The 25,039-nt window shown below is 46.7% G+C and overlaps 1 protein-coding gene across 1 annotated transcript in view; it reads right to left on the reverse strand.

Annotated features, from left to right (window-relative positions):
- Positions 1 to 25,039, reverse strand: part of syngap1b (synaptic Ras GTPase activating protein 1b) — a gene marked incomplete at its 3' end in the record, with an annotated part of 183,912 nt that overhangs the window by 27,707 nt on the left and 131,166 nt on the right. The window contains exons 7-17 of the mRNA XM_084442293.1: positions 24,252 to 24,491; positions 22,964 to 23,299; positions 22,410 to 22,554; positions 22,021 to 22,165; positions 21,664 to 21,900; positions 20,756 to 20,957; positions 17,549 to 17,751; positions 6,699 to 6,909; positions 5,543 to 6,127; positions 4,561 to 5,046; positions 4,203 to 4,376 (exon numbers count right to left, since the gene is read on the reverse strand). Coding sequence (XP_084298419.1) covers positions 4,203 to 4,376; positions 4,561 to 5,046; positions 5,543 to 6,127; positions 6,699 to 6,909; positions 17,549 to 17,751; positions 20,756 to 20,957; positions 21,664 to 21,900; positions 22,021 to 22,165; positions 22,410 to 22,554; positions 22,964 to 23,299; positions 24,252 to 24,491 — 2,964 coding nt within the window. The remainder of the gene's footprint in view (positions 1 to 4,202; positions 4,377 to 4,560; positions 5,047 to 5,542; positions 6,128 to 6,698; positions 6,910 to 17,548; positions 17,752 to 20,755; positions 20,958 to 21,663; positions 21,901 to 22,020; positions 22,166 to 22,409; positions 22,555 to 22,963; positions 23,300 to 24,251; positions 24,492 to 25,039) is intronic.

Consider the following 25,039-nt stretch of genomic DNA (forward strand, 5'->3'; position numbering starts at 1 on the left):
GACATATGGATGACCCTGTCAGGGATCTACTGTGGGGGACATATGGAAGAATCTGTCAGGGATCTACTGTGGGGGACATATGGACGACTCTGTAAGGGATCTACTGTGGGGGACATATGCACGACCCTGTCAGGGATCTACTGTTGTCGACATATGGATGACCCTGTCAGGGATCTACTGTGGGGTACATATGGATGACCCTGTCAGGGATCTACTGTAGGGGACATATGGACGACCCTGTCAGGGATCTTCTGTTGGGGACATATGGACGACCCTGTCAGGGATCTACTGTAGGGGACATATGGATGAATCTGTCAGGGATCTTCTGTGGGGGACATATGGACAACCCTATCAGGGATCTACTGTGGGGGACATATGGATGAATCTGTCAGGGATCTACTGTGGGGGACATATGGACGACCCTGTCATGGATCTACTGTGGGGGACATATGGATGAGCCTGTCAGGGATCTACTGTGGGGGACATATGGACAAGCCTGTCAGGGATCTACTCTGGGGGACATATGGACGACCCTGTCAGGGATCTACTGTGGGGGACATATGGACGACCCTGTCAGGGATCTACTGTGGGGGACATATGGATAACCCTGTCACGGATCTACTGTGGGGGACATATGGATGAATCTGTCAGGGATCTACTGTGGGGGACATATGGATGAGCCTGTCAAGGATCTACTGTGGAGGACATATGGACAACCCTGTCAGGGATCTACTGTGGGGACCATATGGACGACCCTGTCAGGGATCTACTGTGGGGGACATATGGATGACCCTGTCAGGGATCTACTGTGGGGGACATATGGAAGAATCTGTCAGGGATCTACTGTGGGGGACATATGGACGACTCTGTTAGGGATCTACTGTGGGGGACATATGCACGACCCTGTCAGGGATCTACTGTTGTCGACATATGGATGACCCTGTCAGGGATCTACTGTGGGGGACATATGGACGACCCTGTCAGGGATCTACTGTAGGGGACATATGGACGACCCTGTCAGGGATCTACTGTTGTCGACATATGGATGACCCTTTCAGGGATCTACTGTTGTCGACATATGGATGACCCTGTCAGGGATCTACTGTGGGGTACATATGGATGACCCTGTCAGGGATCTACTGTAGGGGACATATGGACGACCCTGTCAGGGATCTTCTGTTGGGGACATATGGACGACCCTGTCAGGGATCTACTGTAGGGGACATATGGATGAATCTGTCAGGGATCTTCTGTGGGGGACATATGGACAACCCTATCAGGGATCTACTGTGGGGGACATATGGATGAATCTGTCAGGGATCTACTGTGGGGGACATATGGACAACCCTATCAGGGATCTACTGTGGGGGACATATGGATGAATCTGTCAGGGATCTACTGTGGGGGACATATGGACGACCCTGTCATGGATCTACTGTGGGGGACATATGGATGAATCTGTCAGGGATCTACTGTGGGGGACATATGGATGAGCCTGTCAGGGATCTACTGTGGGGGACATATGGACGAGCCTGTCAGGGATCTACTCTGGGGGACATATGGACGACCCTGTCAGGGATCTACTGTGGGGGACATATGGACGACCCTGTCAGGGATCTACTGTGGGGGACATATGGATAACCCTGTCACGGATCTACTGTGGGGGACATATGGATGAATCTGTCAGGGATCTACTGTGGGGGACATATGGATGAGCCTGTCAAGGATCTACTGTAGGGGAAATATGGATGAATCTGTCAGGGATCTACTGTGGAGGACATATGGATGAGCCTGTCAAGGATCTACTGTAGGGGAAATATGGATGAATCTGTCAGGGATCTACTGTGGAGGACATATGGACAACCCTGTCAGGGATCTACTGTGGGGACCATATGGACGACCCTGTCAGGGATCTACTGTGGGGGACATATGGATGACCCTGTCAGGGATCTACTGTGGGGGACATATGGAAGAATCTTTCAGGGATCTACTGTGGGGGACATATGGACGACTCTGTTAGGGATCTACTGTGGGGGACATATGCACGACCCTGTCAGGGATCTACTGTGGGGGACATATGGATGAGCCTGTCAAGGATCTACTGTAGGGGAAATATGGATGAATCTGTCAGGGATCTACTGTGGAGGACATATGGACAACCCTGTCAGGGATCTACTGTGGGGACCATATGGACGACCCTGTCAGGGATCTACTGTGGGGGACATATGGATGACCCTGTCAGGGATCTACTGTGGGGGACATATGGAAGAATCTGTCAGGGATCTACTGTGGGGGACATATGTACGACTCTGTTAGGGATCTACTGTGGGGGACATATGCACGACCCTGTCAGGGATCTACTGTTGTCGACATATGGATGACCCTGTCAGGGATCTACTGTGGGGTACATATGGATGACCCTGTCAGGGATCTACTGTAGGGGACATATGGACGACCCTGTCAGGGATCTTCTGTTGGGGACATATGGACGACCCTGTCAGGGATCTACTGTAGGGGACATATGGATGAATCTGTCAGGGATCTTCTGTGGGGGACATATGGACAACCCTATCAGGGATCTACTGTGGGGGACATATGGATGAATCTGTCAGGGATCTACTGTGGGGGACATATGGACAACCCTATCAGGGATCTACTGTGGGGGACATATGGATGAATCTGTCAGGGATCTACTGTGGGGGACATATGGACGACCCTGTCATGGATCTACTGTGGGGGACATATGGATGAATCTGTCAGGGATCTACTGTGGGGGACATATGGATGAGCCTGTCAGGGATCTACTGTGGGGGACATATGGACAAGCCTGTCAGGGATCTACTCTGGGGGACATATGGACGACCCTGTCAGGGATCTACTGTGGGGGACATATGGACGACCCTGTCAGGGATCTACTGTGGGGGACATATGGATAACCCTGTCACGGATCTACTGTGGGGGACATATGGATGAATCTGTCAGGGATCTACTGTGGGGGACATATGGATGAGCCTGTCAAGGATCTACTGTAGGGGAAATATGGATGAATCTGTCAGGGATCTACTGTGGAGGACATATGGACAACCCTGTCAGGGATCTACTGTGGGGACCATATGGACGACCCTGTCAGGGATCTACTGTGGGGGACATATGGAAGAATCTTTCAGGGATCTACTGTGGGGGACATATGGACGACTCTGTTAGGGATCTACTGTGGGGGACATATGCACGACCCTGTCAGGGATCTACTGTTGTCGACATATGGATGACCCTGTCAGGGATCTACTGTGGGGGACATATGGACGACCCTGTCAGGGATCTACTGTAGGGGAAATATGGACGACCCTGTCAGGGATCTTCTGTTGGGGACATATGGACGACCCTGTCAGGGATCTACTGTAGGGGACATATGGATGAATCTGTCAGGGATCTTCTGTTGGGGACATATGGACAACCCTATCAGGGATCTACTGTGGGGGACATATGGATGAATCTGTCAGGGATCTACTGTGTGGGACATATGGACGACCCTGTCAGGGATCTAGACACAGCCAAGATGTTGGGATAGAAATGCCCCGTTCATAATGCATTATAAACACAGTCATGATGCCTGGTGAGCTACAGTGGACATAATGCATATTGCGTGACATAGTCGTCAGAATTTCTCAATCAAATCTGTTGTATTTACAGAAACCGTGACCTTCCTACGATGAAAGCTGACACCATCACAACACAGAAAAGTTAACTTTGGGTTTGAGCACAAGGCCAGCTTAACAAGGGAAAGTCATGCATATGCAAGCTAAAAGTTTATTTCAAGTGACTCACTGTTATTCAAGTTCATCCTGTTTTTCAGATTCATCTCTAAATAATTCATAAACCAGGTCTATGCGCCATCTGCCCTGTGCTGATAGACATGACTTGCATATTCATCCCACATGGGAGGAACCGTATGACTCAAACCATTCCTACACTACTGTTGTCTCACAGTATGGTAAACTGACTATAAACAACTATTCAATTTACTAAAGAGAGTGTCAGTTATTCAGAGATTTGAGGCCAAATATTATTTCTGTGGATTGTGAAAGTCTTGTTAGTGAGATGCCAACTATATAAAGAGAATCATTTCGATTTCTTAAACAAACAAGAATAAAATAAAAGTCCTTGATAAGCTTTTGAGTAAATGATTAGTGGGAGGAACCCACCCTGTCCATGCGTGACTCGTCCATGCTCTTGGAGTACTCCTTGAGCTTGAACTCCTCCCGGTCGATCCGCGAGCTCTCGATGTCAGCGGAGAGGTGGGGCATGTTGGAGACCCAGGCCACTGTCCTCTCATTGGCTGGGGTCGGGGGGTTCAACGTGGAGGGGGATTGGGAACCCTGGGAAACAGAAGAGGACCAGATATCAACATCGGAATTTATTTTAAACAGATAAGCCTGACTGTCAGCAAAGTAGGATATTCTCAATGGAACTGCCGCTGTGCTGTCTGCTATGAGCCAGTTTTAGAAATTGTGTGTGAAAACAGGATAAATTCTAGGCAGGATAATTCCACCGGGGGTGTACCTGTTTGCTGATTGATGGTTTGAGCAGGTGCTGTTGTTGTTGTTGTTGTTGTTGTTGCTGTTGTTGTTGTTGTTGTGGTGTTTGCTGCTGCTGCTGTTGCTGCTGTGGAGATTGCTGTGTGGTCTGACTGGCGCCCCCCTGTGGGCTCTGGTTCTCCCTGACAGAGCTCTGCTGGTGCGGCAATCCGGGGGCGGTGTTATCTTTGACGGACAGCTGTTGCCGTGGCGCCGGTTGTCGACCTCCGTAGCCCGACTCTGGCGATTGGAGCAGGTTGGCGCTGGGGGGGCGTGTTTTCGCAGGGGGGGCGGGTGCGGCAGCCGCACTGACAGACAGCTGATGGGAGGCCTGCGATTTGACCCGCTGAGCTGGAGGCGGGGCCACGGAACTCTGGCGAACCGGTTGGACGGTGGAGGGGGGTGTGGCCAGAGAGGAGTGGGAGGTGCCTGTCTGCGCCGCCATCATCTGATGTTGCTGCTGGAGATTATCCTAATAGGCAGTAAGAGAACAGAATGATTCCCATTTGTATTCATTCCAAACTGCAAAACCTCTTACATTAAACCTATTTAATGTCGACACCAAAGTCACAATCTGCAATGGATCGAACAGCAGCTATGTTTGCTTAAATAGCTTTGAGACTGAGGGCTGTTGTCATTAGAAGACATCTGTTGGATGGAGGTGCAATAATGCAAAAATTATGATTTAAGCCCACTAAACCCTCCAATGTTGACATCAGCCATTTTGGGGAGATGAGAGGCCTAATTCACACACGGCTAGTCTCTAAACAGACTTTTGGCCTAATTCACATACAGCAACAGTCTAAATTCCTAGTTTGTTGAAATATACTACAATGGCAATGAAACACATTCTGACTCTGAAACTTTTGGCCTCTAAGCAACAAGTTTAATTGGATACAAATTAAAGCAGTGTCTCGGAAGTTGTGACTCAAACGAAGAGGGTGAGAGCAGACAGCCCTGCCACGCACCTGCATGTGCATGGATATCTGCCGCCTCCCGTAGTCGGCCCGGCTGTAGTCATCGCTGTAGCTGTGTGAGTGGATGATGCTCGGCTGGCCCAGGTGGCCCGGCGCGGGCCGGAGGGTGGACAGGTCCTCGCTGCGCGAGAACCCGCCATGGGCGAACTGCGGCACGTAGGCCTGGTGCGAGGGCTCGGGCTCCGGGGCCAGGAGGAGGGGCGGCGGCTGGGCCCGGCTCTGCTGCTGCTGGTGGTGGAGCTGCTGCGGCCCATCTGCCGTGGCCAGGTGGAAGAGGGGGTTCTGGAAGGACAGCGGGTAGCGCATGGCCGCCGCCTGCTGCTGCTGCTGCTGGGACAGCGAGTCGGCGGTGGTGGCGCCGCCCATCAGCCGCAGGCCGCCCGACATGCTGGAGCCCCCCGAGCCGGCCGACAGGCGGCCGCCGGCCCGCAGCTGGCTGCTCAGGCCCGAGCCCAGGCCGCCGCCCCCGCCGCCGCCGCTGAGGCCCCCGAAGCTGCCCATGCCAGCGAGAGACGCCTGGGAGGAGTTGAGCATTTCCACCGACTGCAGGTTAGACACGCTGTTCATTCGGGAGTCCTGGAGGTCCATCATAGATACGCTTTTATTCACACTGAGCACCTAGGTAGGGGGATATATAACAGGCTTGGCCCTCCGTTACTCTGCAGTGTTAGGTGGCATTCGGCTGATGGAAAGAGCACAGTCTATCAACAGAGGGGAATATACTGAGGAAATGAATCCCTCAATATAGTCCATGACTCATTCAGATGTGAAGCACACAACTGCCGTGATATCCTTCTGTCGCTGGCATACATTACCACTAGGAAAGGACAGACCACGACTACATTCTTTATCCTTAACTAAGGATCTGAACTCAAACTAGCAGACAGCCTAGTCTTAAACTGGAAAGACATAATGTAAACCTAGTCCTCGTCTCACTAGAATTAAACCTTAATCCTCATCTCACCAGAATTAAACTTTAATCCTCATCTCACCAGAAGGGAAACCTAATCCTCATCTCACCAGAATGAAATTTAGATCCTCGTCTCACCAGAATGGTACCTTAATCCTTGTCTCACCAGAATAGAACCTTAATCCTCGTCTCACCAGAATAGAACCTCAGTCCTCATCTCACTGGTGCGGAACTCACCTTGGGGTCGGGCTCTGTGATGTCAGAGCTGCTGGTGCAGTAGGCAGGGCTGGATCTGGCCAGCGGGGGGCGTGTCACGTAGAAAACATCTTTGGAGGAGGCTCGGTGTGGATGGTCGCGTTCCTGGAAACTCATCTGAGCACGGGATGGCATGACGCCCCCCCCGGACACCGCAGAGGTGGGCGAAGGCAAGCGGGTGATGTCTATGGAGCTGGACGGAGGAGGGAAACCATGCTTTAAAGACAGTGGACGGTAATATATGTTCATAACGCCACCGTTCTTAAAAAGTTGTCTTACACTGATTTGAAACGTCCCCCCAACCTTACACTGACGTCCCCCCAACCTTACACTGACGTCCACCCAACTTTACACTGACGACCCCCCAACCTTACACTGACGACCCCCCAACCTTACACTGACGTCCCCCCAACCTTACACTGACGTCCCCCCAACCTTACACTGACGTCCCCCCAACATTACACTGACGTCCTCCCAACCTTACACTGACGTCCCCCCAACCTTACACTGACGTCCCCCCAACCTTACACTGACGTCCCCCCAACCTTACACTGACGTCCACACAACCTTACACTGACGTTCACCTAACCTTATACTGACGTCCACTCAACCTTACACTGACGTCCCCCTAACCTTACACTGACGTCCACACAACCTTACACTGACATCCACTCAACCTTATACCGACGTCCACTCAACCTTACACTGACCTCCACCCCACCTTTGTTCACCCAGTAGGATTGATGATATTTACACTGCAGGAAATGCACTCAAATACAAATAACCCCTTCCAGCTTCAAAGGGTGCTATTTGGAACTGGAAATCCTTTTTTATAGAACCTTTTATCAGAGGGTTGGTAGGTAGGTAGTAGGTAGGTAGATACTCTATGTATGTAGGTACGTAGTAGGTAGGTAGGTAGGTCGGTAGGTAGGTAGGTATATAGGTAGGTGAGTAGGTAGGTAGGTAGGTAGTTAGGTAGGTAGATAGGTAGGTAGATAGGTAGGTGTGTATGTAGGTAGGTGGAGTGTAGGTAGGTAGTTAGGTAGATAGGTAGGTAGATAGGTAGGTGTGTATGTAGGTAGGTGGGGTGTAGGTAGGTAGTTAGGTAGATAGGTCGGTAGGTAGGTGTGTAGGTAGGTAGGTGGATAGGTAGATAGGTAGTTAGGTACTGTATGTATGTAGGTAGGTATGTAGGTAGGTAGGTAGGTAGGTATGTAGGTAGTTGGGTGGGTAGTTAGGTAGGTAGGTAGTAGGTAGTTACTAACTAGGTAGGTAGATAGGTAGGTAAGTAAGAAGGTAGGAAGGTAGGTAGGAAGGTAGGTAGTAGGTAGGTATGTAGGTAGGTATGTACAGTAGGAAGGTAGGTAGGTACTGTATATATATATATATATATATATATATATATGTATAAACTGTAGGTAGGTAGTAGGTAGGTAGGTACTGTATGTATGTATGTATGTATGTATGTGTGTGTGTATGTATGTAGATAGGTAAGAAGGTATGTAGGAAGGTAGGTAGTATGTATTTATGTATGTATGTATGTATGTATGTATGTATGTATGTATGTATGTATGTATGTATGTATGTATGTATGTATGTATGTATGTATGTATGTATGTATGTATGTAATTAGGCCGGTAGGTAGATAGGTTGGTAGTAGGTAGGTATGTAGGTAGGGTGGGTATGTGTGTATGCATGTAGGTAGGTAGTAGGTAGGTAGAAAGGTAGGTATGTAGGTAGCTGGGAGGGTAGGTAGATAGGTAGGTAGGTTGGTATGTTGGTAGGTCGGTAGGTAGTAGGTAGGTAGGTAGGTAGTTAGGTAGGTAGGTAAGTAGTTAGATCGGTAGGTAGGTAGTTAGGTAGTAGATAGGTGGGTAGGTAGGTACTGTATGTATATATGTAGGTAGGTAGATAGGTATGTATGTAGGTAGGTAAGTCGGTAGGTAGGTATGTAGGTAGGTATGTAGGTAAGTAGGTGGGTAGGTAGATATGTTGGTAGGAAGGTAGGTAGGTATGTACTGTATGCATGTAGGTAGGTAGTAGGGAGGTGGGTAGGTAGGTAGGTAAGTAGGTAGGTAGATAGGTAGGTATATATGTAGGTAGGTGGGGTGTAGGTAGGTAGTTAGGTAGATAGGTCGGTAGATAGGTAGGTAGGTGTGTAGGTAGGTAGGTAGGTAGTTAGGTACTGTATGTATGTAGGTAGGTATGTAGGTAGTTGGGTGGGTGGGATGTGTGTGTGTGTTATGGTGAATGTGAGAAAACAGGGAATATGAGCTTTTCACGGTTAATGTGCACATTCCCCGACCTTACACTGACGTCCACCCAACTTTACACTGACGACCCCCCAACCTTACACTGACGACCCCCCAACCTTACACTGACGTCCCCCCAACCTTACACTGACGTCCCCCCAACCTTACACTGACGTCCCCCCAACATTACACTGACGTCCTCCCAACCTTACACTGACGTCCCCCCAACCTTACACTGACGTCCCCCCAACCTTACACTGACGTCCACACAACCTTACACTGACGTTCACCTAACCTTATACTGACGTCCACTCAACCTTACACTGACGTCCCCCCAACCTTACACTGACGTCCACACAACCTTACACTGACATCCACTCAACCTTATACCGACGTCCACTCAACCTTACACTGACCTCCACCCCACCTTTGTTCACCCAGTAGGATTGATGATATTTACACTGCAGGAAATGCACTCAAATACAAATAACCCCTTCCAGCTTCAAAGGGTGCTATTTGGAACTGGAAATCCTTTTTTATAGAACCTTTTATCAGAGGGTTGGTAGGTAGGTAGTAGGTAGGTAGATACTCTATGTATGTAGGTACGTAGTAGGTAGGTAGGTAGGTCGGTAGGTAGGTATATAGGTAAGTGAGTAGGTAGGTAGGTAGGTAGTTAGGTAGGTAGATAGGTAGGTAGATAGGTAGGTGTGTATGTAGGTAGGTGGAGTGTAGGTAGGTAGTTAGGTAGATAGGTAGGTAGATAGGTAGGTGTGTATGTAGGTAGGTGGGGTGTAGGTAGGTAGTTAGGTAGATAGGTCGGTAGGTAGGTGTGTAGGTAGGTAGGTGGATAGGTAGATAGGTAGTTAGGTACTGTATGTATGTAGGTAGGTATGTAGGTAGGTAGGTAGGTATGTAGGTAGTTGGGTGGGTAGTTAGGTAGGTAGGTAGTAGGTAGTTACTAACTAGGTAGGTAGATAGGTAGGTAAGTAAGAAGGTAGGAAGGTAGGTAGGAAGGTAGGTAGTAGGTAGGTATGTAGGTAGGTATGTACACTAGGAAGGTAGGTAGGTACTGTATATATATATATATATATATATATATATATATATGTATAAACTGTAGGTAGGTAGTAGGTAGGTAGGTACTGTATGTATGTATGTATGTATGTGTGTGTGTATGTATGTAGATAGGTAAGAAGGTATGTAGGAAGGTAGGTAGTATGTATGTATGTATGTATGTATGTATGTATGTATGTATGTATGTATGTATGTATGTATGTATGTATGTATGTATGTATGTATGTATGTATGTATGTATGTAATTAGGCCGGTAGGTAGATAGGTTGGTAGTAGGTAGGTATGTAGGTAGGGTGGGTATGTGTGTATGCATGTAGGTAGGTAGTAGGTAGGTAGAAAGGTAGGTATGTAGGTAGCTGGGAGGGTAGGTAGATAGGTAGGTAGGTTGGTATGTTGGTAGGTCGGTAGGTAGTAGGTAGGTAGGTAGGTAGTTAGGTAGGTAAGTAGTTAGATCGGTAGGTAGGTAGTTAGGTAGTAGATAGGTGGGTAGGTAGGTACTGTATGTATATATGTAGGTAGGTAGATAGGTATGTATGTAGGTAGGTAAGTCGGTAGGTAGGTATGTAGGTAGGTATGTAGGTAGGTAGGTGGGTAGGTAGATATGTTGGTAGGAAGGTAGGTAGGTATGTACTGTATGCATGTAGGTAGGTAGTAGGGAGGTGGGTAGGTAGGTAGGTAGGTAGGTAGGTAGATAGGTAGGTATGTATGTAGGTAGGTGGGGTGTAGGTAGGTAGTTAGGTAGATAGGTCGGTAGATAGGTAGGTAGGTGTGTAGGTAGGTAGGTAGGTAGTTAGGTACTGTATGTATGTAGGTAGGTATGTAGGTAGTTGGGTGGGTGGGATGTGTGTGTGTGTTATGGTGAATGTGAGAAAACGGGGAATATGAGCTTTTCCCGGTTAATGTGCACATTCCCCGACCTCGCGGGGAATGTAGGAGAAACATGTGCGTTTCTCACATCTCCCGGGTAATGTGCACATTCCCCGACCTTGCGGGAGATGTGAGAAATTGGTTAGTATTTCTCACATCTCCCACAAGGTCGGGGATTGTGCACATTAACCGGGAAATGCTTACAATTCCCAACCTTGCGGTAAATCTAGCAAAGTCCAACCGTATGCAAAACTTCTGCGCAGCCGGGTGGTGGGAGAGGGATGCTACCGTAGGCTTATGCCAAAAGACAAGTGTGAGTTTGATGCATCCTCCATGAGTTTGATGCACTACCACCCCTTTTTGTATTTTATTTTGTGTACAACCAATCCATGTATTGAATATTTCACAGTGAGGTACACAGCTCCCCAACACTGTGCTGGGTTTTTACCCACTGACTTCCTTTGGAGGTTCCCACCTTCCTGTTGTTGCAATGTTCCTTTTGCGTTTCAAAGTAGAACACAGACTGTTATTATTAACTGTACATGATCTAGTTGAGGATGCATCAAACTCACACTTGTCTTTTGGCATAAGCCTACGGCAGCATCCCTCTAGAATACCGCGGGTCAAGTTACATTCTTATGTTCTCACATCTGTAGCAGTGGCGGCTGGTGACTCAAAAAACTGAGGAGGACAGGAGGAAGAGGCGAACTGCCCATGGGCGCCGGGGGGCATTCACAGTCAATTTTAGCATATGAAAAACTGAATAACACTTTCTTTAACTACATGCAGCATTTATTTATCATATTCATGATAAAATATTACAAAACATCAATAAAACATTGTAAGCAATAGTTGTTGTAATGGATTGTACTCTTCTCTAAAAAGAGAAAAGAATTGATATTGGTGAGGCGCTGAAGAGGTTAGGTGATATATGAAAAATGTTTTTGATTAGGGGACACTGAGGTGTGCTGGCTCTCAAACAGTTTGTTGGCACATAGATTTGACAACTGGACAATGGAATACGTTGCACAGCAAATTCAGTATCCAACAGTTTGCTCATGGCTAGCTAGCAATGGTACAGCTATAGGATTAGCTCATTTGGGTTGCTGTCAAAGCTGCCACTCTTATGTTGCTATAGCCTACAATTATCAGAACAATATGAACATTCAGTTGACAGTTTTCCATCCACCCATCCATCACTGGATGAGGAATAAGCACCGCAAAGCGATCAATTCTCACGCAAGCAGGAGCCAGGCTGTGGATTTCTCCGATCTGGTGTTGCGACGCAGTATCTAGAAATGTTTTGGACGAATTGCCGACAGTTTGCGCCTCCAGCCAATCTGTGCGCCTGCCTATGCCGTAGCCTGACGTGCACCTTGTAGCTAACGTTACCGGCTATAGCCAGCCAGTGGAACTGTCATGTTCAGACGGCTCTAGCTCAAAAAGTATTTATGTCAGCTTAGATATTTAGATGGCTAGAATCAAGACAAATAGACAAACAGTTTGATGTATAATATGTCCCATAATACTTTCGGATGTATTATATTATGGAGCTACGAACACACAAAAAGTCTCCAATGGCACAGGGAAGAGAAACACAGAGATCAACGCTGACTCAATCGGCCTTCACTGTGGTAAATCTGGAATCTGGAATGTGATTGGACTAACAAAATGTCAATATCTGAATCCTGTTCAGAAAGGGCCGGAGTACTAGCCTCCCTTGTGGTAATTTTTTTTTCTGTGCGGGACTGGTAGGACGGTAATGTCTGATAAATAAAGATGGGTCTTGTCACCTGGACACATCCGTTCCAATGCTTCCAATGCTAATCCAGCACAATGAGAGTGGGATAGCCAGTTAGCTCATGGGCTCACAACAACTAGCAGCAGCTTCCATAACATTAATGGTAGCGGTCAGTGGCTAAAGCAGTTACACTGATGATTCCTGTAATGTTAGCTATTTTGCTGCAATGGGTTCAACTTTTGTTTCTGGATAAAGGTCATGACTTTCTGTTTTGCACTTCCCTTTAGGTGGTGAATAAATAGACCCAGGACACAGTGGGTTATTTGGACATCTACTAGGATCTTGATATTATATTGATATGAAGATATGAAAGTAAAGTACTTGCCCTTAGAAGTAAATTATAATTAAAATGGTTCTTAGCTAAGAAACCTAAGTGTAGGCAGACTTGAAAGGTCAATTGTAATAATATACTCGAGTCTTGATTGAAACTTTTCCTAAATGCTTTATTAAACATACAGACATGCACATTAAAAGTAGCCATAAGTTGTTATTTTGCATGTGCTCTCAGGACATGTTGTGGTTGTGACCATCTCTGTAAAGAAGAAAGGCATGTAATGCACATGTATACAGTAGTACAGAGTCAGTTGTCTATTGTATAGACAATAGACAACTGACTGCACTTCTGCACTACTGTACACTATCACTTGAATCAACACCTGAGCAATTGAACACCTTGTCTATACAATAGAGAACTTACTCTGCACTACTGTATACTACTGTACAGTATACTTGACATGTTATGTCTAGCATTTGTTAAAATAGACACCTTTGCTTAGGTAAGTGAAGTTTCATGTTTATCTGACACTTGTAAATATGAGTGCCTCTCCTAACTAGGCCGACACCGATTTATTTTGACGGTAAAGTGAATGGACCAGCAAAGGACCGTTGTCTGGCATGAGCGAGCAGAATGCGACAACGGGACTGAGAAGGGCTACATTTCAACCAGACATTCCAGTGAAACCAGGTAGTCAAAATAACTTACCTGATATAAAATGGGCACTGGGTCCTCTGCTACTGTTTCAAGAATGCGCACGCATACTTGTGCTGACTAGGCTGTAAAAGGGTCTATAATGAACAAATATGACCCACACTTGTTACATAACTTCTATAACATCCAGTGACAAAATATGTCATGGTACCTTGGTATGTCCACACCCAGGATTGAACTCACAACCTTCGCGGTGATAGGCAGCACACATGGAGGTATAATATAAACAGCGCACTATCCACTCGGCCACCGCTGACCTGGGAAATGTGTGCAGTCTTTTTGTTTTGATGTTCTGGGACCACTGCCTCTTGTGGTAGCAACAATAGAACTGCAGGTCAACAACGACAACAGCGAGGGAGGGAAGGAGCGACAAATAGGATTCCCTCTTCTTGGTGTGTCGGCTTACAGCCAACACACAAAAAGGCATTACATTGATTTAAGAGAAAAGAACCCGCCCTAAGGGAGGTTAGCCTCCCTTCCATAGATATCTATGGGTCCTCCAGCTGCATGTTATAGATGTCACTGTTGGAGCTTTAGAATTTCCATAATGGGTTTTTATCCATAGGGAAAACCTGATTTATGAACAAAACTGAATAATATTAATTATGAATAAATAAATTCATATATTTATATTTTAATCCCTCTCTTCTCTCCAAAAACTGAGGAGGACTGTCCTCCCCTGCCTCAATGGACGAGCCTCCACTGGTAGGTAGGTAGGTATGTAGGTACTGTATGTATGTAGGAAGATAGGTAGGTAGGAAGGTAGGTAGGTATGTTGGTAGGTAGGTAGGTACGTATGTAGGTATTTAGGAAGGTAGGTAGTAGGTAGGTGGGTAGGTAGGTTTGTAGGTAGGTAGGTAGGTAGGTATGTGGGTATGTAGTTAGGTAGGTAGGTAGTAAAGTAGGCAGTAGGTAGTTAGGTAGATAGGTAGGTATGTAGTTCGGAAGGTAGGTAGGTAGATAGGTAGGTATGTAGGTAGGTGGGTAGGTAGTTAGGTACTGCATGTATACGTATTTATGTATGTATGTATGTATGTATGTATGTATGTACTAATGTATGTATATATGTAGGTAGGTATGTAAGTAGGTACTGTAGGTAGGTTGATAGGGAGGTAGGTAGGTATGTAGGTAGGTAGTTAGGTATGTAGTTGGGTACTTTGGTAGGTAGGTAGATGGGTAGGTAGGTAGGTAGGTAGGTAGTGTGTATAGATGTACATATGGATGGATGTAGGTAGTAGGTCTGTAAGTAGGTACTGTATGTATGTAGGTAGGTAAGTATCTAGGTAGGTAGATAGGTAGATTTTTTGACCTATTGTTTGTGGCAAATCTTTCTTTATACATACATACACCTAGCAACACACTACATGACTATCCACTCATTCACACCTTACACTACTGATTCTACTGACTAACACATCCCATAGCTATTTTGTATTCTTGGTAGATTACGTTGTAGTTAAATAAATCTTTTGGTTTTTGTGCACCCAAGTTTGGTCTCCCTCATTGTCATGCCCTTTGAGTTGGGACAGGTAGGTAGGTAGTAGGTAGGTATGTAGTTAGGGTGGGTATGTAGGTAGGTAGGTAGGTAAATAGATAGGTAGGAAGATGGGTAGGTAGGTAGATAGGTAGGTAGTATGTAGCTAGGTAGATAGGTAGGTATGTAGTTAGGTAGGTAGATGGGTAGGTAGGTAGATAGGTAGGTAGGTAGATATGTAGGTAGGTATATAGGTAGGGTGGGTAGGTAGATATGTAGGTAGGTATATAGGTAGGGTGGGTAGGTAGGTATGTAGGTAGGGTGGGTATGGGGACGGTGTCATGTTTTACCGAAGGAGAAGTGAAGAAGACGGTAGCTAGCAGTAGCTAAAGCAGTTAGCTAATGTTAAGATCATTCCTCTAGCTGCTTTGCTGCTAATGCGAGTTCGTCTCCGTTCCTGCCCGAGATACAGAAGTTGAACTAATAGCATCAAAATCAAAATAGCTACAGGAATCATCGTTGTAAAGTTAGCTTTCTGCTTTTTAGCCACCGACAGCTACCGTTAATATTATGAAGCTGCTGTCGTGAGGTAACTTGCTATCACGGTCTTATCGTGCAGCTTCACAGGCTGCTATTAGCAGACAGCACTAAAGTTGATAAAATCACACTTGCACATCATTAGAATTCCAACCATTTATATGGGATTTATAATTCAACTAAACATGGAACCTGAATACTACCTGATATTTCAACCTGCTGCCATCAGTGATCGGCGCGTCTGCTTGTTTGAGTCATGAATATCCAATGTAATCCAATATATGCAATGACATTCCATTCCGTAGTGTCCCAAAACTGTTAAATCATTTCCTTTGTAGTTCACTATGAGTAGAAATACATAGGGAATAGGGAGTGAACCATTTCAAACACATCTCTGGTCATCTCCGTTAGCCATCTCGTCCTGATGCCATGTTCCATATGAGAACACTCTGTTAGCCTACTGTATTAAACTTCTACTTGTCCCGACACATGAGTTACCAGATATAGACCCAGCGACAGTTACAGAGATATAAACTATAAATAGATAGGCTTTGTTCGTAATAATTAAATTACAACCAGACAGAGAACAAGGAGTTTGAGAACGGTAGGCTCATCTAATGTGCGAGATGAGCTACAGCAATGGGTCAATGCGTGGTATTACTGCGCCCCTATGGGCAGGTGAGCGGTGGTGCGGAATGACGTAAAGCGCCTGTTAGAATACCGCGGGTCAAGTTACATTCTTATGTTCCCACATCTGTAGGTAGGTAGGTAGATAGATAGGTAGGTAGGTAGTAGGTAGTTTGGTAAGTAGGTAGGTAGTAGGTAGGTTGGTAGGTAGGTAGATAGGTAGGTAGGTAGGTAGGTAGGTAGTAGATAGGTAGGTAGGTAAGTTGGTAGGTAGGTAGGTAGATAGATAGGTAGGTAGGTAGGTAGTAGATAGGTAGGTAGGTAGGTAAGTTGGTAGGTAGGTAGGTAGGTAGATAGATAGATAGATAGATAGATAGATAGATAGATAGATAGATAGATAGATAGATAGATAGATAGGTAGGTAGGTAGGTAGGTAGGTAGATAGATAGGAAGGTAGGTAGGTAGTAGGTAGGTAGTAGATAGGTAGGTAGGTAGGTAAGTTGGTAGGTAGGTAGGAGGTAGGTAGGTAGGTAGGTAGGTAGGTAGGTAGGTAGGTAGGTAGGTAGGTAGGTAGGTAGGTAGGTAGGTAGATAGGTAGGTAGGTAGGTAGTAGGTAGGTAGTAGATAGGTAGGTAGGTAGGTAAGTTGGTAGGTAGGTAGGTAGGTAGGTAGATAGATAGATAGATAGATAGATAGATAGATAGATAGATAGATAGATAGATAGATAGATAGATAGATAGATAGATAGGTAGGTAGGTAGGTAGGTAGGTAGGTAGGTAGGTAGATAGATAGGAAGGTAGGTAGGTAGTAGGTAGGTAGTAGATAGGTAGGTAGGTAGGTAAGTTGGTAGGTAGGTAGGTAGGTAGGTAGATAGATAGGAAGGTAGATAGATAGATAGATAGGTAGGTAGGTAGGTAGGTAGGTAGGTAGGTAGGTAGGTAGGTAGGTAGGTAGGTAGATAGATAGATAGATAGGAAGGTAGGTAGGTAGTAGGTAGGTAGTAGATAGGTAGGTAGGTAGGTAAGTTGGTAGGTAGGTAGGTAGGTAGGTAGGTAGGTAGATAGGTAGGTAGGTACTGCAGTCGTTACTGTAGGTTGGTAGGTAGGTAGATATGTCCTGAAAGTACTGAAATTAGTTAGGTAGGTAGGTCCTCCTATTGCTACAAATGTTTCTATATGTAGCACCCATTTCTTTCAGGGTGCGCAGCGCTACCTGTTCAGGTCCCTCATCATGAGATTCTGGAACTCGGAGGAGACGCCCCTGTTGAAGCTGGGTCTGGACAGCAGCCGGTCCGCCTGCCTCTCCTGGAGCCGGTCCGTCTGGTGGCTGGGCTGGCGCTGCAGGTGAGGGTTCCTCAACGCCATGCTGATGTCATTGAGGAGGCGCGGCAATGGGCCCAGCTTGATGATGGCATCCTACGGAAAAACATAAAAACAAACATTACAGAACTATTTCGATAGAAGTGGCAGAGGGATAGAAAGATAATTTAGGAATAGCTTGGGAGGTAGTAGCTCGGGAGGTAGAGCGGCCGGCTGAGGATCGCAAGGTCCCCGGTTCGATTCCAGCTTCCGGCATGGTGCAGAAGTGTCCTTGAGCAAGACACTGAACCCCAAAATCATTCACGTGCGGCACGGTGGCGCAGTACTTCGGCACTGTCGCCTCACAGCAAGAAGGTCTCCAGGCCTTTCTCTGCAGAGTTTGCATGTTCTCCCCATGCTCCAAGGGTTTGCTCCCAAAAGAACCCAATCCGAAAAACATGCAGGACTGATGAGGACAGCTTGGATGGGAAAAATGCAGGGAACAATTTTCACCGGCGACCCCCAAAGGTGTGTGTGTGTCGCCCTCATTCACGTGAGTTTGGCCAAATAAAGACCCCCGAGGTCCCGAAATATAAAGATACTGGAGGAGGAGTAGTAGATGATTTCTTTGTTATTCATACGTTATCAAGGTACTGGTACTACAGATGGATTAGTAAGTAAGTAAGTAAGTTTATTTGTATAGCACCCCTCACATATGCTTCACATAAGGTGCAGGTAAAAAAAAAGTGCATAGTAAAATAAATAACATACAACACAGTAAAATGAGAAAGTACAGTAGGACCCCACTTATCCGAACCCAACGGGACCGAAGGTCGTTCGTATCTCTGAAATGTCCGGATGACTGAAACTTATGTTAAAATGCACAATAGACCTACAGTAGCCTATAATAAAATAACCGAATTTCCACTTGAGTGCGTGCTTTGATCAAATACAGTACTTTATTCTCAAATGAGGCGTACGCTGCATCGATAGGCTACTGTATTCGCAGAACCAAATGGTATAGCCTAAAAACAACCCAACATTAGAACAATTAGAGCAAATGATAATCAAGAAATAAATAAATGAAATGACAGACAAGTTGTCGTGTCTTAGGCTATTGTAGCCTAAAAGAAAGTCTCTAAAACAACCGATGTAGGCTAACGTGGCCTAGGCTGTAGGCTATTATTTAACAAATACAGTAGGTCTAGTAGGCTAATCTACATGCCCACAACACGTCTGTGTTCCTGAAGTCCATTAACTGGGAACGAAAAATGACTCGATGCTGCTTCAGGTTGCTGACGCGCTTTATGGCTACCAAGGAATGCAGCTCTCGCGCAGCAGACTCGTTTTAGACTCGACTTAGAGTAACAAAGAAATGAAACGTGACAGTAGGCTACAGCCTGTAGCCTGTAGGTCTACATACAGTTCTGTTTTTATTCACAGTAGGATACAGTACTGTAATGAAAATCCCACCATTAACCAGATAGCAGGCTAAAAAAAACAAAACGTTTTTTAAGCCTGTCTGGTAGACCGGGAGGTTCGGATCTCTGAAGTTCGGATGAGTGGGGTCCTACTGTATACCAAAAGTGGCCAATTTCGAAAAACACCCCAAGATTTCTAATATGGGGGCGGACGTTCATTGTAAGGGGCCCCAACAGGTGTTTTACCTTTGCTGCTATGCTGTCGGAAGCTATGATTAGGACCTCTGTTTTAGCCGCATTAAGCTGGAGAAAGCTGCTCGCCCTCCAGCCCTCAATGGCAGACCGACAGTCCAATAAGATGTTGAGTTTTTGCATCTACTCAGGTTTAAAGGAGACATACTGCTGGATGTCATCAGCATAGCAGTGGTAGGACACACCCTTAAAATGGTTGATGATGTGAGCTAGAGGGAGCATGTATAGGGCGAAGAGGAGAGGAGCCAGGATGGAGCCCTGAGGGACGCCGCAGGATAGAGGAGCAGGGTCAGATTTAAAAGGACCAACACCTACAGAGAAACTTCTCTCTCTCAGATAGGACGCAAACCAAGGGCGCTCCCCGAGATGCCCACCCACTCCCTAAGCCTATCTAACAAGATGGTATGGTCCACAGTATCAAAAGCTGCGCTGAGGTCTAACATAGTAAGTACAGCGCACTCACCTGAGTCTGCAGACATCACAATATCCTTTGAGACTCTAAGGAGAGCAGTTTCTGTGGAGTGCTGTTTCCGGAAACCTGATTGGAATTTGTCCAGTGTGTTGTTGTTAGCCAGAAAATAATTGAGCTGGTTTGCTACAACCTTTTCTAAGATTTTGGACATAAACGGCAAATCGGTCTGTAGTTTTTTGGGAGGGAGGGGTCCAAATTGGGTTTCTTAAGAAGGCGCTCGACAACCGCCTGCTTAAAAAATGAAGGAACACAACCAGATTTGAGGGAGTAGTTAATGAAGGAAACCAAACAGGGCCCCACAGCGCTGATTGCTTCTTTGAGCATGGAGGCGGGAACAGAGTCTAATGAACTTGAAGAGGATTTCATAGCTCCAACTACATCAATTAGGTCCTGCTGGGAGATCGGGACAAAGGAGCTCCAAATTGAGGGGGTGGCTGGCTGGGCAGGTAGGGGGGGGGGGCAGATGCTAGCTCTCACATTAGCAACCTTGTTAACAAAAAAGACGGAAAATCATTACAGTCTTCGTTTGAAAAGACAGGTGCGAGAGGGAGGGGAGAACTGACAAGATTGTTAATGGTCTTGAACAGGACACAGGGATTTGGCTTGCTTGAGGTGATGATGTCAGCGAAGTAGGCAGCCCCAGCGTATCTAACCATCGTATTGAACTCAGACACAAGATCTTTTAGGCAGAGGCGGTGCACCTGGAGATGGGTAGATTTCCAGAGGCGCTGTACTTTACGACATTTGCGTCTGAAATCGCAGATTGTTTCATTTATCCAGGGGGAATGGTTGACTGACAGTACCTTTCAGGTAACCAGGGGGGAGACCTCGTCTAGGATAGTAGAGCAGTGCATGTTAAAAGAGTCAACCTTTTGATCTACATTTACCATAGGAGAGTCTAGATACAGAATATTGCTGTCAAATTTCGAGGCAAATTTAGATTAGATTAGATATCTCCACTCCAGGTGTGTCCTACCTTGCTGAGCTGAGCCATGACTTCCCACAGGAGGCTGTGCAGGATGGAGAGCTCCCTGCCCAGATCGATGTAGCCCTCGAAGCCCCCCGCGTTGCTGACACTGTCCAGGTTGGAGATCTCATACAGGAACTGCTGCATGGACCCCCACTCCATCTCCAGGAACTCGTTCATGAAACACATGTACTCCTCTTTACTGCCAAACCTGGGAGGCAGGGAGCGATGGAGGGAGAGAGAGAGGGAGAGAGAGAGAGAGATGGAGAGAGAGGGAGAAAGAGAGAGAGATGGAGAGAGAGAGAGGGAGAGAGATGGAGAGAACTATTAGAGATTTTCAGAACTACTTCACCCCTGTCAGTGAATCCCATAGTCACAGAACTAGATCAAGCATAGCAAACCTTAAGCCCATTTCATTACGCACCAAGATAGGCCAGTGCTCCCTTGTATACACTGGAGCCCAGGATTGGAACAAGCTGCCTATCCCCATCAAGCAGAGCTTGAGCCTCCACAGTTTTAAGAGGAACGTCAGGAGATGGCTCATGGATAAAGTAGAAGAATAGCCCCCTTGAAATAGCATAGGATTCTAACGGTTATCATCTAATGTGTGATGTTCAGGTTTTAGCCTGAGGTTTAGTTTTCTACTTTTTAAATTGATGTGTATGTGTCAATGTAATGTACGTGTTGATGTGTCTTAACAGCTCCAGGACCATGACGGCAATAAGTGTTTACACTTTCTCATGTTATCCTTTGGATTCTTGTTGTCTTGATCCATCAATAAATTCATTCATTCATTCAGAGATGGAGGAAAATAGAGAAGAAAGACAGATTGACTGAAGAGACACAAACATTAAAATGTGATGTAAGAGAAGATCACGTAGTTGACATATGCGGTCAGGTCGAGTGGGTAAACTGACTTGGAGAAGTTGGCCAGGTTCTGCACCACCTTGGCGATGAGGGTGAGGGTGCGTGAGGTCTGCTCGTCGGGGTACTCCTGCGTGAGGTTGAACAGCGAGGGGGACATGACGGCGGGGCACAGGAAGCGCAGGAAGAGGGAACCACTGATGAGTCGGTCGGCGATGTCCTCCCGCCCCCTCTCCGCGCAGCGCACCCTCCAGGACGCAAACACCTCCTTCAGCTCGCGGGGGAACACACTGAGGAGAGACACCGAGCGAATGGAAACACACAAAACACACAAAATGGCCGACACATTTCATCTGCTTCAGGGGAGTAAAAGTGCTTCAATCTATCAATTATGCACGCCATCCACTGACCAGTGGGAGTTGACGATCTTGCAGAGCGCCAGTTCACAGCACATGCGCAGATTGGCTTGGTGATCTGGGAGGACGGAGGGCGGGGTCCTCATGGGGTCCACCTCGCAGTTCTCCTCCGACTCGTACAGCGCCCGAATGAACTCCCCTGTGCAACGCACACAACGCGGCTCACTATTAGCCAACTCCCACAAAGTTACACACCATGTCTCAATATTAGCCAACTCCCACAAAGTTACACAACATGGCCCAATATTAGCCATCTCCCACAAAGTTGCACAACGCGGCTCACTTTTAACCAACTCGCACAACGTTACACAACTCGGGAGCACAACATAGTAGCTAACGTCACAACTAAAAATAAAGTTGATGGTTGAATTGCTGCTGTTCACCTATTGCATCCTTGAGGTACTTATGTCCGATCAGTTTGAGGTACTCTTCTATGGCTTTGGTGGCCAGAGTGTTCTCTCTGAAGATAAGGTGTTCTCGGTCGATGAATCTGTCCACCTCACACATTGCCATGTCCGACAGGAAGTCCTGGTAAGAACAGTGAGCAGAAAGAGAAATTTAATCAGCTGACACTTTATAATACATTTCCACATTTTAGACACTTTCGTCCAAAGCGACTGCAGTAAGGAGTAGATGGACCGACTGTACATCCCAGTCATTGTCAGTAAAACCTTCTATAAGAACAAGTGACATCAGCAGTAATAATACGTATCCTTTATAAGCCTCAATGTAGAAAAGAGTGTTCAGGGCGACAACCTGAACACTGTTTATCGCCGAAAGCGACTTCGACAGAGCTTTTGACAGATGATCCCACACAAGACCTTAATTTTGGACCATTTACAACAAATAACCTCTGTGTCCATCCTGTGCCAATGGTCCAGCAGTTACAGTACGTGAATGTTAGCATCTGTAAAGTAGCTGACAACATCGCCCGTACCTTAGCTTTCCCCGTGCTCTGCAGGATGTGCACCAGAGCGCACGCCACCTCCTCCTTGCTCTTCACGCTGAGCAGAGGCTCCAGCACAGCACACAGCGTGCGGTAGTTGTTAGTGACGTACTCCGCAAACTCCTTGTAGAGCTCCATGGGCAGAATGCTCATGGTCTGGTAGCGGGACTTGAGGCGCAGCGAGGCGTTGATGATCTTGCCCCCGCCCACGCCGCCCCCCTTGGCGAGGACACTGGGCTGGATGACTGGGTACCACTGCTCCACGAACTGCCGGCCGGTGATGCTGGAGATGGGGATGCTGACCAGCCCCAGGTATGTGCTCTTTTCCTGTCAGAAGAAGAAAAGAAAATGTATCTTTAAAAACTTCCTACATACAAAATTGGTTTTGTGTGACTGAGTTGAGTTGGTTAAACTAACTCCTCAGTATAAATACCACCCACCCATGCCATCAAATGGCAGCTGTTATAGCTGGCTAGCTGTTCAGTGGTATAGCTGGCTAGCTGTTCAGTGTTATAGCTGGCTAGCTGTTCAGTGTTATAGCTGGCTAGCTGTTCAGTGTTATAGCTGGTTAGCTGTCCAGTGTTATAGCTGGCTACCTGTAGCTGTTCAGTGTTATAGCTGGCTAGCTGTTCAGTGTTATAGCTGGTTAGCTCTTCAGTGCTATAGCTGGCTAGCTGCTCAGTGTTTTGGCTGGCTAGCTACTCAGTGTTATAGCTGGCTAGCTGTTATAGCTGGTTAGCTGTTCAGTGTTATAGCTGGTTAGCTGTTCAGTGTTATAGCTGGCTATCTGTTATAGCTGGTTAACTGTTCAGTGTTATAGCTGGCAAGCTGTTCAGTGTTATATATAGCTGGCAAGCTGTTCAGGGTTATATATAGCTGGCTATCGCTGTGTTTATGAGAGGTTGTCGAGTGCGTTGTGCGTTGGCAGGTCAGAGGGCCTGAGATCGAACATAGAGTGGCTGAGTGGAGGCGATGCAGTGACACCTGGGAAATTAGCACTGCCTTCGGTAATGATATGTGCTCCACCATTTTGAACGATTAGAGAGCACTTAAGTTGTGAAGGGAAACCATCAATCTCCATCACCGACATACTGCCAGACATAACAGACAGACCTTGACCCCTGCCTGTGAGACTCCACCCCAGCCTCTCGCCGCGGGGATGTCCCGGCAGACATACAGTAACAGACAGACCTTGACCCATGCCTGTGAGACTCCACCCCAGCCTCTCACCGTGGGGACATACCGCCAGACGTAACAGACAGACCTCCACCCCTCTCACCTTGCGTCGTTTCTTGTCCGTCTCCTTGTACAGGTGGAGGCGGAGGTTGCGTACGGCGGGGAGGTTGTTGAACTCGAAGTGCTCGCCCCAGAAGACTGTGTCGGTGCGGGGCTTGCTGGTGGTGCGCGCGTACAGCATGTCGTCCAGACACAGCTCGCAGTAGTAGCGCTTCTTGGCTGGGAGCTCCCGCGCCTCGATGATCCACAGCTTCAGGACGTTGTCCACCCTCCGACTGTTGTCCTGGTGTGGAGTGGCGGGAGAAGGTCAAAGGTTAAAACACAGAGATGGAAAAGAGTGAGAGGAACTGCAAGAAAACAAGAAGAACAGGTGAACAGAAAGTGTGAGGAGGGGGCGTCAGTCTGAGTGGGTTAAGAGCCACCATATTTTTGCTTGCATATTTTACTACTCCTGCAATTTGCTAGATTATGCTCTTAGTCAATTGTTTAGAAAGGAGATGCACTTGTGAGTTCTGATGAGTTGTCGTACACTGACTACCTAAGTTAAATGCAATTATTGTGAGTCGCTTTGGATAAAAGCGTCTGCAATGTGACTGTAATGTAATGTAATCTCAATACAGTATATAGGTGTAGTGGAGGGTGATCATACAAATGTATTCTGAGGATAAGAGGGTGTGGATGGCTTTTGGTGATTGGTAATTGGTGATTAGGGGACACTGAGGTGTGCTGGCTCTCAAACAGTTTGTTGGCAAATAGATGACAACTTGACAATGGAATACGTTACACAGCAAATGCAGTATCCAACAGTTCGCTCATGACTAGCCAGCAATG

The sequence above is a fragment of the Borostomias antarcticus genome (genome assembly GCF_949987555.1).
Source record: "Borostomias antarcticus genome assembly, chromosome: 8".
NCBI lineage: Eukaryota > Metazoa > Chordata > Actinopteri > Stomiiformes > Stomiidae > Borostomias > Borostomias antarcticus.